The sequence below is a fragment of the Pollachius pollachius genome (assembly GCF_949987615.1).
Source record: "Pollachius pollachius genome assembly, chromosome: 9".
Taxonomy (NCBI): Eukaryota; Metazoa; Chordata; class Actinopteri; order Gadiformes; family Gadidae; genus Pollachius; species Pollachius pollachius.
Window position 1 is genome coordinate 393,563 of NC_136942.1, and position 17,396 is coordinate 410,958.

Sequence of the window (17,396 nt, forward strand, 5' to 3'; positions counted from 1 at the left end):
AACCTCCTCAAACAGGATGTTTTTGTAAAGCTCTGGTCATAATGTATTACGCGTGGCTTGTGAATAAAACTCTTGAAAAACTCTCCGTCTTAGCTCCTGCATCAGAAACACTACTGCGTTGACACTAATCAGCATGGCTATATAGCTCTACATAAATTGTCAATGCACCAGTACAATTGTCACAAATTTGACTACAACCCTTCATAACTCAAAACTATAGCCACTTTTGGACGCCATTATGGACTGATTTGGCATCCACAACATTCACAATAGATACACATGTGCACACCTTGGCCCTTGATTGTATGGCCGGTAGATTAATGGCCTCATTAGAGTGTATCAGGGATGAAGGACCAGCCCTGAACTCCCCCGCAGTGTGGGAAATGAACACATCCAACCTGCGTGTGAGGTAAGGAATAACAGCTGTGAGGTGTGTTTATATGTGTTTGTTTTAGACGTGTACTGTAAGTGTTTACACACGCAGACACTTTAAAAGTGTGTGAGTACCACTACTAACAAGTGCAGCATCTGTGTATCAACAAGGTCTTTAGGAAACGAAGAACGGCCCACACACCCTCAGCCCTGTGTTCATGGTGACCTCCCTGCATGGTAAAGGATCCAGTAAGATAGTCCAACTCAATCTGATGCCAGATCATCCCTGATCAATGCAATGCCAAAACTGCAATATAAATAATAAAAGCATGAATTTTCCAGTAAAATAAAATATACATTTTATGCTTGTTTTTATAGCCAACATAATTCCAATGAAATAGTAAATCAAATATAGATTACATTTTATTTGTACATCAGGTACGCCCTAATACCATTAGTACACAAAGACATAAACGCTAAGTAAACCAACACACTGAATTAATAAAACACACACTGTAAAGGCTGCATATTCTCCCTTACAAACATTGAACTATGACCTAAAACACCCACACACCACAAACCATTGACTTGATGAATAACAACATGAATGCACAAGCCACCTGCCGCACAAAAACAAAGGCCACACACACACACCCTCTAATACACACCAACCCATACAACCAACTCTGACACACACACACACAAGATTAATATATACTCTTTTACAAGCTAAGGTTAGGGAGACTACACACACACACACACACACACACACACACACACACACAGTCTCCAACACCCCACACACCATCACTAACACAGCCCGTCAGTTAACACACACACACACTCACAGACACATTACGTGTTACCCTCTGACAGACCAGCCTCAGTGAAGCTCACCCTCCATCCACTACCTCACCAGACCCCCCCCGTCTCCGAGCCGGCCGGCCACCTCACACACCTCCCCGCACCGGCTGCTGGCTTCAGGCTGGAGCGGCGCTCAGCAGCCAACCATCTCGCGTGTGGTTTCGCTTGGATGTACAAACAACGTTTTGTGTATTCTCATCTCCCTGTCCCAGCTCCTCCCCTCCAACCCCCCACCACCAGAAGCCCTCGGCCGGGACACGCCCACAGCCTGGCCACGGATTGGCTGATGCACTTTGAGTGACGGCAAGGCCTGTGTGATTGTGGAACGTCGTTGCACAGCTTTCTCTCTAGTAACGGAATAAAGGAGGGGGGGTGGGGGGGGCTTGGGTCAGAGCAATGCCAATCAATATCTGAGGATTTAATGAGATGGGGGAGGTTCTGGGGGAGGAGGGGCTTCTGGGCCTCTTCCTGAAAAGGTAACCATGACAACCGCTCAATGCCCCGACAGCAGAGCCATGAAGGAGTCCTCTCAGTAATGACCTACAGGTTCAGTCTGCCAAAACTGAACGGCCTTAATGTTCTACAATAGTGCCCCACCTCGGGAAGCTTTCGGGCACAGTGTGGCTCGCAGTCTGATAAAGCAGTCGCAAAGATTTGAATCTCGAATTCACAATCCATGTTTTATTTACGCGGCAGCGCACAAAATGTGTTATTCATTTGATATGAATCTATTCCTGTTGTTCATCAGAGGGCTGCATGTTGCACATGCAAATATTCAAACGAAATTGAAGGCTTGGTGGCACAGTGAGAAAACTTCTTTGTTACTGGCTTTTTGTCAGATCCAAGCACAGTAGTGCTGGGCTTGTAAACAACATAACAAATCACCACCAACGTATCTGTTCCTTACAGCAAGAGATCTGTTCCTCACAGAGTGCCTCCATGGGGGGCCTCCTCGGTTGCATTACTATAGTTAATGATTAATTACCGTTAAAGTATGTTTTATTATTCCCAGTCATGGCTGTGATGGTGCTTGTCTTAAGCACCAGTCTGCTTCAGTTTCCCCTTTCCTTATTTTCTTTCCTTTATGTTTCTATAGAAATGTGGATGTCACCTCGGTTAGTCTTTACATTAAATTATAAGATCCTTTCGTGCAATGTTAACTAGTTTGTAATACTTTGCTCAGACTTAATGCCAAATCCGAGGCTCTCTTTAATCCATCTGGATACACAACAGGTCACGAATGCTAAAAAGCAATATAAAAGGTAGTGCAACGCAGAATCAACAACATGCAAGAATTGCTGGCGACAAAAGTTCACCCCCGGCAGTTCTTCATGTCTTCACTCAAGGCCAGAGCCCAGGGACGGCTTGTATACACTGATCCTGCTCCTCTTTAGTGGAATACACCCATAAGGCCCCCCGGTCTCTGTTTGTCCCACGGCAGGAGAGCCGGTCATTGGCAGAGCCAAAATAGAGGTCACTCAGCCCTCCAGATAGATGGAACTCAAGAGCCACACTCACACCCGTGTGAGCGCTGGGATGTTCACAAATGTTGGTTCTGACGACAAAAAACTCAAACTGGACAAGGACATTTCATTATTTTTGAGCTCTGTATAAAAGCTCAAGACCTGTTTGATAAAGTCATAAATCAATGCTACTTCACTTCTGTTAGAAGGCCTTCCTTAGTAACCTCTCTGTGAAACCTTCCAAAAAGGTAACGGTTATTGATTGAGGTCAAGTCCCTCCCTCGTTTAAACGTCAAGGATTATTTTTTTATTATCTACCACAGCTATTTATCAGAGGTTTTTCCATCTAACTTTGATTATTTAATTACTTTGTGTCCTTATTTTCTAAAGAGTATTTGTTAGCCTTATAAATCTGATTTGATTGTGATTATTGAAAGGGGTGGAACTCTTATACAAGCCCATTGGGCTTCGTTCCCTTCATGCACCATTGATGATAATATGTACTAAATAAATAAAATAAACTGAACTAAAGAATAAAGAAGTACGGTTTTATCTCTAGGACATGGCCGTCTCTACCTTCGCGTTATGTCCAGTTGCTGATCAAACAAGTGTTTTCGCTCAGTCTTCCTTGATTCACTGGCATTGTGTATCACCCACCTGGGTGATACTAACCTCACACAGGCTGTCCCATTGGAGAGGTGTGGAAGGATGCAATCCAATGAGAGAGTAGGGGAAGATAGGGGCCAATGTCGGTATGAATTGTGGAATTTGGCCAAGACACCGGACTGCAGCCCTACTTTTACGATGAGTTCCATGGGAACTGATCAGCCAGGAGTCAGGACCTTGGTTTATTATCTAACCCGAAAGACTTCTTTGACAGGACCTAGTGCCCGTCTCCTTCCCGGGGCATTGGGGATATAACGTAGGCCAGAGATGAGCAGCCACTGCTGGCCCACCAACACCTCTACCGTCACCAACTTGTCTCCATCCAAGAATGGACTAGGCCAGCCCTGCTTAGCTTTCAAAGAAACAAGCAGTACTACTAGGCAGAAAGCTATGGTGCTAACTATGGTGCTGGCTATATGCCTTCTTTCAAATATTTTAAGTAGGTTCTACGCTTGGAGCATTGATGGATTTTTCCCCCCTATTACAGTTTACAATGATGATAATGACGCATGACTAAGGAGGCAGAGTAGTCCTTTGATGATTTGCGAGAGACTACTGCATGCCAGGATTCCTGTCTAAAGAAAAGACAGGAATTTAGTAAACCTTGACTAGAATTAAGAGCAAAAGAAAGTCTTATAACTATACTTTTCATACATTCGGAGCTGAAGACAAGCGGTTTAACAAGAAATTTGCAAAAAAAAACAAACACAACCCCTTGAATTAAAGGCAGCTCGTCTCAAGGGGTCCGTCCTTCAGAGAGACTTCACTCTGGGGACAGGGCATTCTTGGTCTGTTGAGAAGCCGAGGGAAGACGCATTGAGAGAGTCGTGCAGCAAGAGACAGAGAGAGGGAAACGGTGAAATTAAAAGGCTGAGGTTTGATGTGGCCCTGATGACGTAGGAACATGATGGTGACCAATTGAGGCATTTCCTTAACAAGATCCAAGCTAACTGATGATATTATCAGAGCACTGGACTTCCTTCTTCATCCACAAACTTTGACAAGGCCAGGTCACCAGACGGAAGAAGATGATATGCAAATTTGTGCATGTGACAAATGGAATACACAAAGAATGAATCATATGAATTTAAAAACATGTTTCATCATTTTCATTTCACAGTAGCATGTGGCAGAAAGTTGTCGTTGAATTAGTGTATAATCCCATGAAAGTCAGAATCGTGTTGTCGATTACATCTACGTATGCAGCTCGCCCTCTTCCATGGAGCGGACCACGTTGCAGCAGCCAAGAACAGCTCTGGAGAGAACCCATTTTTAAACAATGCGTTTTGGGCTCAACAGTTCTAGGAAGGGGGGGGGGGGGCGTGTTGTCCCCATGACTACAACCCTTTTGTGATTTTTTTAAGTACCATCATTGTATAGGAGTGCAACAATGAGAGATTAGGTTTATGAAATACACCACACACCTGGCATTATACTATGTCCATGAAGCTCAACCTCCCCTCTTGGACATCAAAATCAACCACTGGCTGACGGAGGTCCACACATCCACATATACCGTGGCATCATGGACCAATGTCCTAGAAGCTTAACACTCTCTCCGACACACCTCATAATGCCAGTGAAGATGAGCATGTGCCATCCTTTCTTCAAAATATCCTATGTATTTACCAGAGGATTCAATTATAATGAGTTTCACACACTTTTTAATCCAAGTATAAAATAGCGTTGCAAATGGCTATTCACGGATAAGGGGATTATAATGAGTGGGTGTGCATTTTATTTTTATACATCCATGTACTGAAGACATTCATTTTTTAGGTTGTTTCCGTTTCCCGAACTGAAAGTAGGCAATACGTTATGATGAAACTTCACACCTTCATGTTATCTAAAGCAACCTCTATTCACCTACTGCGGTGCAATTAAACAATGGATTGTAGTGCCGACTGCTATCGAGATAAATTATCAATGCATACAACGCAGAGCAATAATTATAGGTCTGTGAATTTAGTTTAACACTATGGCTGCCATAGGAGGAATGTGTGCTGAGAAACGTAAATACATTGCAGATAAATTCAAATGGTTGGAATCTGTTACCACACCACTAGTTTATAGTAAATTCTACATACTGGACCGCTAAAACAAAATTATAGGAGAGCATAAACAGAAAATGAACAATAGAAATGATAGAGGAAAAAAGCAGTTTGTTTGACCATGCCTGATGCCCGTAACCAAAGGCAACTATTTTGAGAGCATTATAGAATACCCCAATTGGATTCAGTCAAGGACATACAGTCCTGATTCAAATCATTCTGCTCCAACCCAATATCTCTCCCTCCTACACCATAGTGTCAATAGCGCAAGATTAAACCACTCACATGCCTGTTTATATGGTCAGTTAGCTGGCTCTGACCATCTTTCTATAAAGCAAATAAAAAACCAGACAGAATTCTATGGAAATTACTTTATAACCACACCAACTAAGTGGTGACTGGTATACACACTGAGATTAAATCACATAAATAAATGATAAATACAAAACTGTTTGAAGTTCTGCGATGGTGCAAGACAATTCAACCATATCAATGTCACGCCTAACCAATTGAAAGGCAAGGGGTAAAATTACCATGTCGTTTAATTTCACCCAAACTGGGTTGGCCAGTCAAATGTACATTGGGACCATTAAAAACACAGTTTCTTGATACCATCATAACCGAGTGAGGACCCGGCAGCACCCAAGTTCTGGAGGGATGGCAGACAGAAGCCGCTGTTTGTCAAATAAGGATACCGTTGGTTCAAGTATAAAAAAGCCAGATGATGTCTGGCATTAAAAGCAATTGTTTTGAATAGATTTTGTCTGGTACCGCTTGGCTTGGTTTAGCTGACAGTACAGTGTGACTTATCATCGTAGATGATTCAGTTGGCTTGTTATGAAACAACAAAAGATGCCATCCCACAGCTTAAATGTGAAATGGTACGGTCGGCTGTAATTACTGTATTAATACTAGATTTTTATAGCTGCCGTCGGTTGGGGCAAAGCTTGACAAAGTAGTTAGGATAAATCCCATGCATGGCTTCCCATACCCCTGTGTTTAATGGCAAAATGTATACAGTATGTTTCATTCAAAATTACAAACTCGTTGCACATTTACTATCAATCAACAGACTGAGGGATAGACGATTTGATTTCAACAGTTGAGTAATGTTCAAATGCTGAACCAACAATAAGCAGCATTCCTACTTAAGATGTTGCTTTTTGCCTCGATATAAATTTGCTTCCAAAAAAGGAAAAACTAATTATGTGATGCAATTCAGAACGGTCCAACATTTCATAACAGTGTGGTATGGTTTCCCTCATGTGAATTGAACCACCTCATTACCCAGATAATGGGTATAGATTTTCTCAAGTCATAATGTCCCACATAAAAAAATATGGTTTGGATGAAGACAAAACCATTAAACAACTTAATGTTGAGGTGTGTTTTCAACTTGTATTATCATCTATAGGGGTAGTTATGCTAGGATAAGAATTCCATGGGGGACTGCCCTTTCGGATTCTCTGGAATCATCTGGAATAAAGCGCTCTTTAGTTTGACAACGTTCCACAACTATCTGAAGTTGGAAGACCAAAATATCTGTAGTCGGCAGTAACCACAGAAACACGATCCCAACCCGTTTTGGCTCTCTTACACCAGGGTTGCCTTGGCAACAGAGGCAGCTGCTCTGCGTCATAGTGCTGTTTGGCTTCCATCAAATGGCCATTTTGACTGAGCACCAATCATGTCCCCAGGCACCTGGAATGCACGTCCTCTATAAACACAAACACACACACGCCTTATATTAATGTGTTTAAATTATAGATACTTACGGAGACATATGCACGCACCTAACCAAATGTGACTTCCTCAGCTAAAGGTGAGATGAACCATCAAACAGCCAGAGATGGAGGATAATGTCTTGACAGGCTCAGCCAGGACCTACAAGCTAAACTTGCCTAGCACCATGAAGCCTGAATTCTTCTTCCCAGTTAATCTGTGCCTCTCCTTGTCACTTTAAAAGTTAATTATTGCAGCCAGTCAACATATTTTCCCAAAACACATTAATAACTACTATATTGTGGTGGTGAGCCATGTACCAAAAGAGGAAAGTCGATAAAGTCAGCACAGAAATGAAAACCAATTATGCAGCTCTGCAGCTAAGAGGCACCCAAAACACTACGCTTCCGTCATGTTTGTTGTCAACCATTGATTTGCCATCTCCTCCTTGGTGCTCCTATTCACAATCAACCTTGGAAAACCCATTTGTGTGCATTTCCCCAGAAAGACTCCTCCGCCTCTCAAAGATGCAGCAGAGCTGTGGAAATAAGGTGGATGGCTGAGGCAGAGACACCTTTGCTTCGTTCACAGGTTTGATTCACTCTTCCTCCCCATCAAATAGAAAACCGAGGTGCAAATCAAAAAGATCCCAGAGAATATCACAGACCTTTAGACCAACCCTATCCTCGTAATAAAATAGATTATGCTCTTTTGTGACAGCCTCAGCAAAGTTTTGACGGGGATCTTAGTTTGCGTGATGATGAGAGATCATTGGGATAACACCAAAACTAGACTTTCTCAACACATTTGGACACGCTAGTATGCAAGTATACAGTGGCTCAAAGGTGCTCGAAACAACCGGATTCACAGGAATATACTCCGAAAATGATTCTTGATTCTAAACCTGAATTATATATAATAATGGTGTTAATGTGATTTGGCCATTAATTATTATATATATATATATATATATATATATATATATATATATATATATATATATATATACACATACACACACACACTTGAGTATGCGAGGAAGTAAGGATCTTTTTAATCAGTAGCAGGGCTTAGACGCTCTCTTCAAACCACATTATTTGACCTGTAGTTGGAGAATAAATTATTGGAGGCAGGCTACATCTATCTATTGTCTTGGCAACCTGTCTTGCATAGAATAATAAAACTGTGTCTACGTCTCCACATAGACTGATGTTCTTAGTTGTTGTTTGTTTTTCTTTTAAATTGGAAACTGGAATAAGGTGCACATGCTCATTGACAGCGGAAGTAACCCTATTTCTCATCCTATGAAAATGTGTTTTATGGAACATTTCTGTACATAAACCTAACCACAAACTAATCTTAGCCTTGTATCAATGATGTACAATTAATACATGTACCACTAATCCTAACACAGGTCAATCTTAAACGGAAGATGTCATAAGCTGAAAAAAAATGGTGCTATATAGCTGTACATTCAGAGAATTATTCCTCATAGTAACCCAACCTCTGCATCAGCCAATAGAGTAAAAGCTAGAGAGGAAGCATCAGCCAATCAGAATATTTTCTGTGTTCACAGACCGTGATCCGAAAGGAGAAGCGGGGGATGGGTGGATGGGCTCAGTGAGAGAATGGGAGAGAGTGAGGGCCATATGTGGGTTTCAATTGATTACAGTTATTTTGGTCCTTTAGCTGTGACGCAGGCGCTAAATTGATTGTAAGTGCCTTTCAGGGCTTGTGGTGTCTGTGAGAAACCCATTAATGCTAAGTGACTTCATTCCATTGTGACCATCTATTTTGGGTAACAGTAGCCCAACCTGAGGCTTATGAGTATCCATAATATCTATATTAAAAATGAGGTACATATAAAATATGTAGAAAGGATTAAAGTAGAAGTCAGTCCATTTTACATTATTCCCTACACAACTTTTCAGAATAGGAATGTTTTGAAATACTTGAATGTGCAATGAATACATTGACATTCCCTATGAATGCTCCAGTGGAAAAGCTTTATTTGGGATTTGGCCGCCTTTGACGCACATCAATTATACAGATTACAATCAATGTGAAAAGCACTGACTCTAGCTACAATGAGCAAGCTAATCATGGTAGTTCAGTAGTTTGTTGATGCTGCAGTCCAACAGCTATGGCCCATTGAGTGTTTTTTGTTGATATGAGTCCTGCCTTGGATATCCCAGCGTGGCCAGCGGGTCATTTAGTGTTCTGGGCATAATGTGGGGGCTTGGGTAAACAGCAGCAAACAGAGCAAAACAAGTATGAAAGTTAACTTGCAAAACTACGACTTTATAATGTATTAAAATGATGTGCCAGTTCCAAGGAGAAGGTATGCTCAGCACCACTGTTGACCAGGATTGTAGCCGGTAAAAAATAATAGCCACCTGTGCGCTGAAGTCCTATACCATTATTATATGTTTATAGGTTTTCCCTCTTATGCATGTATGGTTTTGAACAAACAAACTGAAGAAACCATTTCATAATGGAGACTGAAACCATCTGTTTTATATAACCAGATTTCGTTTTTGGCAAAGTTCAATGTTATAAACTGCAATTATGTTCTGTGCCATGTCAGTTGAAATGCTATTTACGTACGTTTCCACAAGTAACACATTGTGCAACAACAACAACAACTACAATCACTACAACACATGAAACGAATAGCCAAGGCCGATTGACTAGAAGTGTCTGACGAACACAAACACATCATTCCTGCTCAAACATGTAGCAGAACAGAGCATCACAGGAAATGATGGACCATCAACAGACCTATTAAGCTCGATAGCGGAGTGAGGAACCAGCCCTGCAGAGTCAACTGGGCCATACCGAGAGAGGAACAGAGACACTGAAAGTAGGCAGCAAGAGCAAGACGGGGACAGGATCAAACAATCAATAGGTCTTAAGACATCATCACACACACGCACGCAAGTAAACACACTAGAGACAATAAGCAAAAATAGGCATGATTACGAACAATATCAACACTGAAATAACAGGACAAGAGAGTGCACTCAAAATGGTAGCTCCCGGCCGTTGCCTTCGGAAACAGAATGGACAGAAGAGAGAGGAGTAGAAAGGGATGAAAGGATGCAAGGAGAGAGAATCCCTCCCACCTCCAGAATAAAGCAGACCCATCATCGGACAAAACACAAAGACACAGGAACAATCGATTTAACACACACACACACACACACACACACACACACACACACACACACACACACACACACACACACAAAGTGCGAACAGACACACACGTACACACACAAGCGCAGCTGGGAAATAACGTTGGTACTTACATGAGGACTCTGTTCCAAACATGGCTGGGCCCGGGAGCTGCAGTGGCGAGAGAGGGAGAGAGAGGGGACGGAGGGAGAGGGGAAGAGAGAGGGGGAGAGAGAAGGAGAGGTTGATGAGCAGGCAGCCACACAGCGGGGGTCTTTAGCGCACACAAAGCATCCAGTCTGCGTGCTGTGGCGGTCCCAGACGCACCGATAACACTCTCCGCTCTCTGGGGGTGATTAACCACCCAACCCCCCCCCCCCCAAATCCCGCACACACGCAGTCTGCTGGGCAGAGGAAAGGAGGCCTCTTGGAGATAGAGTGGGGGGTGAATGCATCCAGTAAGCAGCGGTCCACCGTAGGCCAACGTCAGTGTTCTAATCCACAGTCGGAGCACCGCTGGCAGCTAGCAGGCTAGCTAGCCAGCCGGCTAGCAAGCAGGCGAGAGATCGCGCTAGCCTAACGCCTCCTTTGTGCTGCCTCCCTCTCACTCTATAAGCTCCTGTTGTCTCTCCCTCTCTCCATGGCTCTGCCACGCTTTCTAGCAAGAGGAGGCTGTCAGAACGGCAGCTCTGGTGTGGAGCAGGGGGGACGGGGGGGAACAGGAGGAGGGGAGGTAACACTTAACAGACCAGGAGCTACATCCACGTTCAGCAGTGACAGCACTCCCTGCCTGTCCTGTCCGGGCTGCAGACAACGCTATAAACAACATCGGAAGCCCCAACAAAGATCGGAATCAGTCTGGGGAGAAGGAGCGTGGCATGGACGGAGTGGTTACCGTATAACAGACCAATCAAAAGATGCGCTCACACACACAAATAATAAATCTTGTATTGTGCGAGTGGGACACTTAACAATGCTGTGCCCACACACACACAAGCATGCGTCGTGATTGAGAAAGGGGGGCAGTGTGATTGGTGCTGAACAATCCATTCTGTAATCTTATTGGCTCGGATTTGCTCTCAGAACAGCTTTTCAGTCGGGATGCACCGATTGATCAGTTATTGTCGGTAATGGCCGATATTCGCCTTGTTTACGGCCCTCCGTCCATCTGCAAGTAAGTTGCTGTCACCGATGGCAGTGGCTGAGGTTGTGTGTCCCTAACCCTCAAATTTGAAAATGTTATTAGTTATTATATTTGTCATGAGAAAGGTTATATTGAAAGTTGTTTCATAAATTTATATGATGGAATTCGTGCTCACGCTAAGAAGTGAGATGAAGGGCTGAAAGACTAAATCAGGTTTTTCTTTGCAAAAAAAGGGGAATAAATAATTAAAATAAAATATTTCAGTATTGGCATTAAGAGAACTTTTATTTTAAACATTGGTATCCGCTCACAATTTCACAATCAATGTTTCTCTACTTCCACAGTGCCATCAGGCGACAATCTAATCTGACTGGGGATCAGCAGTCCTGACTGTAGCACACAGTGTGATATCCAGAGGCCCTGCGAGCCTGATACATGTAAAGGATATGACAGCTGAACATACAGCATGTGTGCAGTTCTGGCTTTAAATTACTGACCCATCATGGAAGCCAGAGAGCTGAAATCGGAGGTACAGACATCAAGTATCATAGTGATGGTCAAAATTTAAATCCATTATATGATATTCCATCATCAAGAAAGGGGGCGAAAAAAAAGAGAAAACGTTTTGGCCGATGGAAGGGTTAGATGCAAATAGAGGCTAATTGCTAGTTTCTTTCTCTGAAATGACATACCCATCTTATCATCACACGAGAATTTCAGTTAAGTAAACACGAAAAAAAAAAGATTTATGTAAAATGACAGGTGTAGACTTTTTTTAATGTGTATGTTTCTTTGGTTAATAAGTGGATAACATGACTGGAGGCGCCAATCAGCAGTGAAACACCTCTTCGCATTGAATGTGTGTCGCACGTGGCTAACAGAACACAATACCCACTCCCATCTGCGTGCTGATGCCGGAGGGGGAGGAGAACAGCAGGACATCCACTCAACGCGGGGCTGCGCCCGGAGCTAGCTCCTGTATCGTGTCTCATTCGAGACCTCTCTTACGTCGAGTCCCATCCGAGGCCCACTTAGTCCCGTACAATAACACAAGACCCGCCCCCGACTTCTCATACGAGGGGGGGTGCAGCACCTCCCACAGAAGCCCCTCTTACGAGTTGCTAGGCAACTAAAGGAATAACCGTAAGAGGAGTCTGCACATCGGTGAGGGGGAGAGAAGACATTGCAGGGATAACCAAGAATGGAAAAAGAAAAAGGAAAGACAAAAGCATCATGCCAGACTTGACGACTTCATTCACAGAGCAATGTTTGTTGCCTATGTCGAACAAGCATTTGGGAAAGAAGAAGGAAGAGGGAGAGACAATAGAGAAAGGCTGAACACACTCTCCATGGAAGATGAAGACTAGTCTGGAGGAAGCTTTGTTGATACAACACGGCACCAATGAGTCACATCAGCTTCGGGTTGCCTTAAATCATCCTAGTCTCTAAATGTCCTCACAGAATGAACTCATCAGTTATCATCAAGTGACAGCATCTCAAATAACACCATGACATTTTGTAGATACACTAGGGCTGGGCGATTAATCGAACAGCTGGATACATATCGGTACATTATTTTAGATTTGAACATTTTCTTTTTGACCATTTTGTGTATTTTTTTAAGGCGAAATTTCCAAGTTCTCAGTTACAGTGTTTTCAGGAGACATGCTGAATAAATACATCATGTTTTCAAACTCAAAAATAATCTTTTGGATAATCGTGATTTCAATATTGACCAGCATAATCGTGATTATGATTTTTTCCTTAATCGAGCAGCCCTAAGATACACTCTGTATGTGTGAAGCCTGTGTCCTGTGCTGCCCAAAGAGAGACAAACTCACCTGGCGGTGAAAACATTTGATCAGCGATCAATTTTCTAGTGGGTCCATACAGTTGTTAGTGATGCCATGGCAGGCAATAATTGGCTGTCAATAACAATAATAATAATAATAATAATAATAATAATAATGGTCTCTGGTGAGGTAGGCCTGCTAACCAGAATGTGGCTGGTGGTGGATGTGTATCCAAGCTACTGAGAACACTTTACACTTTAAAATTAATGGAAAACCGCGAGAGTCAGCAAAGAGGTCCCCGTGGATCCCACAGATCCGATGGCAGGGGCTGGCTCTCTTCAGTAAGACAACAGAATTCCCCCATCTGTTACCAACAGAGACCTGCGGGCCCTGATACAGGTCAACCTGCATTGAACCCTAACCCTAACCCTGAATGGGAAAGGCTTGTTGAGCTGCTGACCCCTATTGGAGGATAATATAACGACCCACATCTTGCTAGCCTAGTCTGCTTAACTGGTGGGACCATCTGACAAAAATTAATAAATAAATCTAAGAAAATACACATGGATGAACATTTTGGAATTGGGCAGTGACTCGAGTTTGAGTGTGTTTTTATCAACGCACACTGGGAATAACAACATCTTTGCCATTTGTATCGCAGGACAGTAATATAGTGTCACTGTATCCTAACGAAGATTGTTCTTACTTCCCGCTAGGACTCTATGTGAGGGGTGAAAATAGAGCAAAAATAGCATATGAGTATTAGGCAAAATACCCAGTATGTTTGTATTGGCCCACTATTTGCATGGATGGAAATGTCCTGGACCTCCAGCAAATTCAAACACAGGCAGGTGTAGGTACCATCTATCAAACTGTCTCAGTATGTAAAACAGGGGTTGAGGGCAAAAGACTTCTCTGGTTCAGGCCTTTGGTGTACTTACCTGCTGCTTTCATTTCTGGCATTAAAGCAATATTTGTAAGATAAATACAAAAAAAGTGAAAACTAAAAAATTGACACAAATCAAGGTTGTTTCTCTTTTTGCCTGATGGTTTTTTTGTGATAATTGAAATTGTCACTGTTTCAGTTAGCAGACACAAACTAACTGAGTGGTTAATGGCTTATTATGAAATTAATACTTTTCTGGACTGCTTGTCAGAAAAAGCAAGAAAATTTCATACATCACATTATACTCTGGTCACTTGTGATGTATTTGTAATTATTTAATGACATTTAGTAGAATAATGATAAACCGAAATAAATTATCGTTGATACATAATATGAAAATACGGCTACTTTAGCTACTTCTTTACGATAGTTTTCTGAAAGCATTCAATACACATTACATTTCACGGGCACGGCACTGAAACATTTCTGTCGTAGATCGTATTACCAAAGCGCCAGAGGCTCTAAATAAAGGTGCTAGCCCAGTCTGGCCCGGCTCTGTGATGTTTGTGTCGGTGTTTGGCTGGTCCACATCATGGCTGTCAGAGCTTTTCTCGGACATCACATCAGCTCATTTTGTGTCTTAGTTCTATTCACTACCTGCCACCTGTTTGAGGGGATTCAAAATGTGTGTGCAGCTGTTATGCTTTATGAATGCTGCCATCTTATTATTTAAAGGGCCACCATCGAGGTAATATAACAATTGTTTTAGAATATTCTTAACAGACCACACATATTTGAAACGTAAATGATGACTTGTACTGCTATATAAAGTTGTATTATTGGGGTTAAGGAGTAAGGCAAGAGCTATTTTGATAAGGATATATTTTTTAATAAAGGTGACTTTGCTTTGATCAGGCAGCAGTCTGATCCCAGCACAACAGTCTCACAAAGTCAATACTAAACGTTTTAACACTCACTTTGAAGTCACTCGAAATATAATTGGATGATAATCAAGAGATTTATTTTTTGAATACAATTCTTTTCTCGGAAATTAAATTCTGTGAAATATGCCCTGCAGTGATGTCTGGATCCAGACACTAATCATTAAAGGCTTTAAGTCAGAATTCCACTGACGTTCATCACAACAGATAAGCTCAACATTTAAAAGGCAATTTCACAAAATCCATTAAATGTATTCAACACACATGGTGAAAAAAAATTGACTATAGTGTAACATTGACATAAATGAATAGAGCGTTAATATATTTGCACCACATGCTTCATCTGTTCTTAAGGAAACCAAGACATTAAAATGCTTGAATATAAATAATGGGAACACTAAGTCCTTTTTTAGGGCTGGAGGCTTCAAGTGATATTCACAGGAGGAATGGAAAGTCAGAAATGTTCCAGTGAAAGTTGAAGTGAAAAGTTTTAGAAATCAGTTTCACAGAGTTACATCCTGTCATGGCTGAAACCCTCATAAGCAGTCACACTGAACCTGACCTAGATCAACAACCTTGTATTCTCATGGTATGACAACCAAAACTGTCAGTGTTGTATGAGAATCTTTACTGTAGTGTAACTAAATAAATAGTCTATACAATGTTTAATCCATGGAACTAAAGAATACTTGAGTAACTTTTTAGAACTAAAATTAGTGCTGTCAGCTACCCTAGTTTTCCACTTCTTGTATTCTAGCACATTTAACTGCACTAATAGAACACATTGTCAAACCCAGAGCACATTTGTTCCTAAAGCCGGGAGGTTTGATGAGGGATGGGTCAATTTCCAGACTAAAACCACAGCACTGTTAACGTCTTGGAGCTGACATTTAGCCTTTCCGAAGTGAATCCCATCACACACACACACACACACACACACACACACACACACACACACACACGCACAGACGCACAGACGCACAGACACACACACACACACACACACACACACACACACACACACACACACACACACACTAGTGCCTGATCTCGGTCGGACACACACACACACACACACACACACACACACACACACTAGTGCCTGATCTCGGTCGGACACACACACACACACACACACACACACGATTAAATATCCACTTCAGCCAGTCTTTTTGGTAAGAGCTCCCTGGCACTCTCCCATTCCAACCAGCTGGCTCTCTGAAAGAGCACATTCTTCAATCTGCTGCCCGGCAAAGTCACAGGAGGACTCGTCACTCGCTGCTGAGAGCAACTGAACACAGAATACCCGCTATAAGATCCTTTCACTCATTGTCCAACAACAACTAAACATGTCCACTCCACAGACACAAACAGTCCTACATTGACCAGTCTTGTGGGTTAAGGAAGGCAGCAATTTCGAGTTCTTCTGTTGTCGAGAAAATACATACAAAGCACGACATTAAACAATATCATAAAATGTATATTGTTTAACGTTAGTGCCACATATGATCATCGGGGCAATTACAGCTTTTTTTTTATCAAAAGTTAACGATGACCTATTAAATATATATATACGCTTGTTAATAACACGATATTTTTCCACTCTCCAACCCAATGAATGACCCCCAAGAAGCACGTATTTGATCAACATATGCACAAAACCAAAGACGTCCATGCATCCAGGCATGAGGACTTCCATTTAAACCTGGCTAACCGTTAGCCATCTCAGCATGCAAGCTAACAGCTAGCGTTCACCATGTACGGTTGTCAAAATATCAACGCTTGGCAAAGTGCTAGGACGTTGAATGGCAGCGTTCATAAAAGCGACAGTGTTCCGTTGTATGGACCTACCTTAATGTGTCTGAAGGAGGTCAGTTAAGTCCTGAGCGGTAGCTAGCATTCTTCCTCTGCATAACGAGCAGCAGTCTCACATATGTCTAGCGGACCAGACTGTAGACGTGTCTTCAAACTGAGCGGGCAATGCTTGCGGTAGAGAGGCTAGCGTTAGCCGGTTAGCCAACCACGTTCCTGGGTGAGAATAGGTAGCATGATGTTCTCTGAACGTCTTGTGTTTTTAATCGCGAATAGTCTCCCACTGTGGTCAACGAGGAGTCCCCTTTCTCTAAATAAACCTAAGTACTGCTAAAGCACTGTCCGACAATCAGCGTGTATTGACATTTCGAAAGACCACCCGATGCAGAGCACTTTAAACATTTCCAATTTCACCTGTAACCATTAACCAATGCACCCAGGGGAGTGACTGGTTCATTTGGCTACTCTAGTGCATATTCTGTGTCTGTGAACTATCAGTACCCTT

General features: G+C 42.4%; 1 protein-coding gene across 4 annotated transcripts in view; it reads right to left on the reverse strand.

Annotated features, from left to right (window-relative positions):
• The window catches only part of LOC307080104 (suppressor of tumorigenicity 7 protein homolog), a 32,408-nt gene extending 15,387 nt beyond the window's left edge, over positions 1 to 17,021 (reverse strand). For all 4 annotated transcript variants that reach the window (XM_079742719.1, XM_079742718.1, XM_079742717.1 and 1 more), the window contains exons 1-2: positions 16,931 to 17,021; positions 10,450 to 10,486 (exon numbers count right to left, since the gene is read on the reverse strand). In XM_079742719.1, the coding sequence (XP_079598845.1) occupies positions 10,450 to 10,471 (22 nt within the window). In that variant the 5' untranslated portion in view covers positions 10,472 to 10,486; positions 16,931 to 17,021. The remainder of the gene's footprint in view (positions 1 to 10,449; positions 10,487 to 16,930) is intronic.
• Between the last annotated feature and the right edge of the window lie 375 nt (positions 17,022 to 17,396).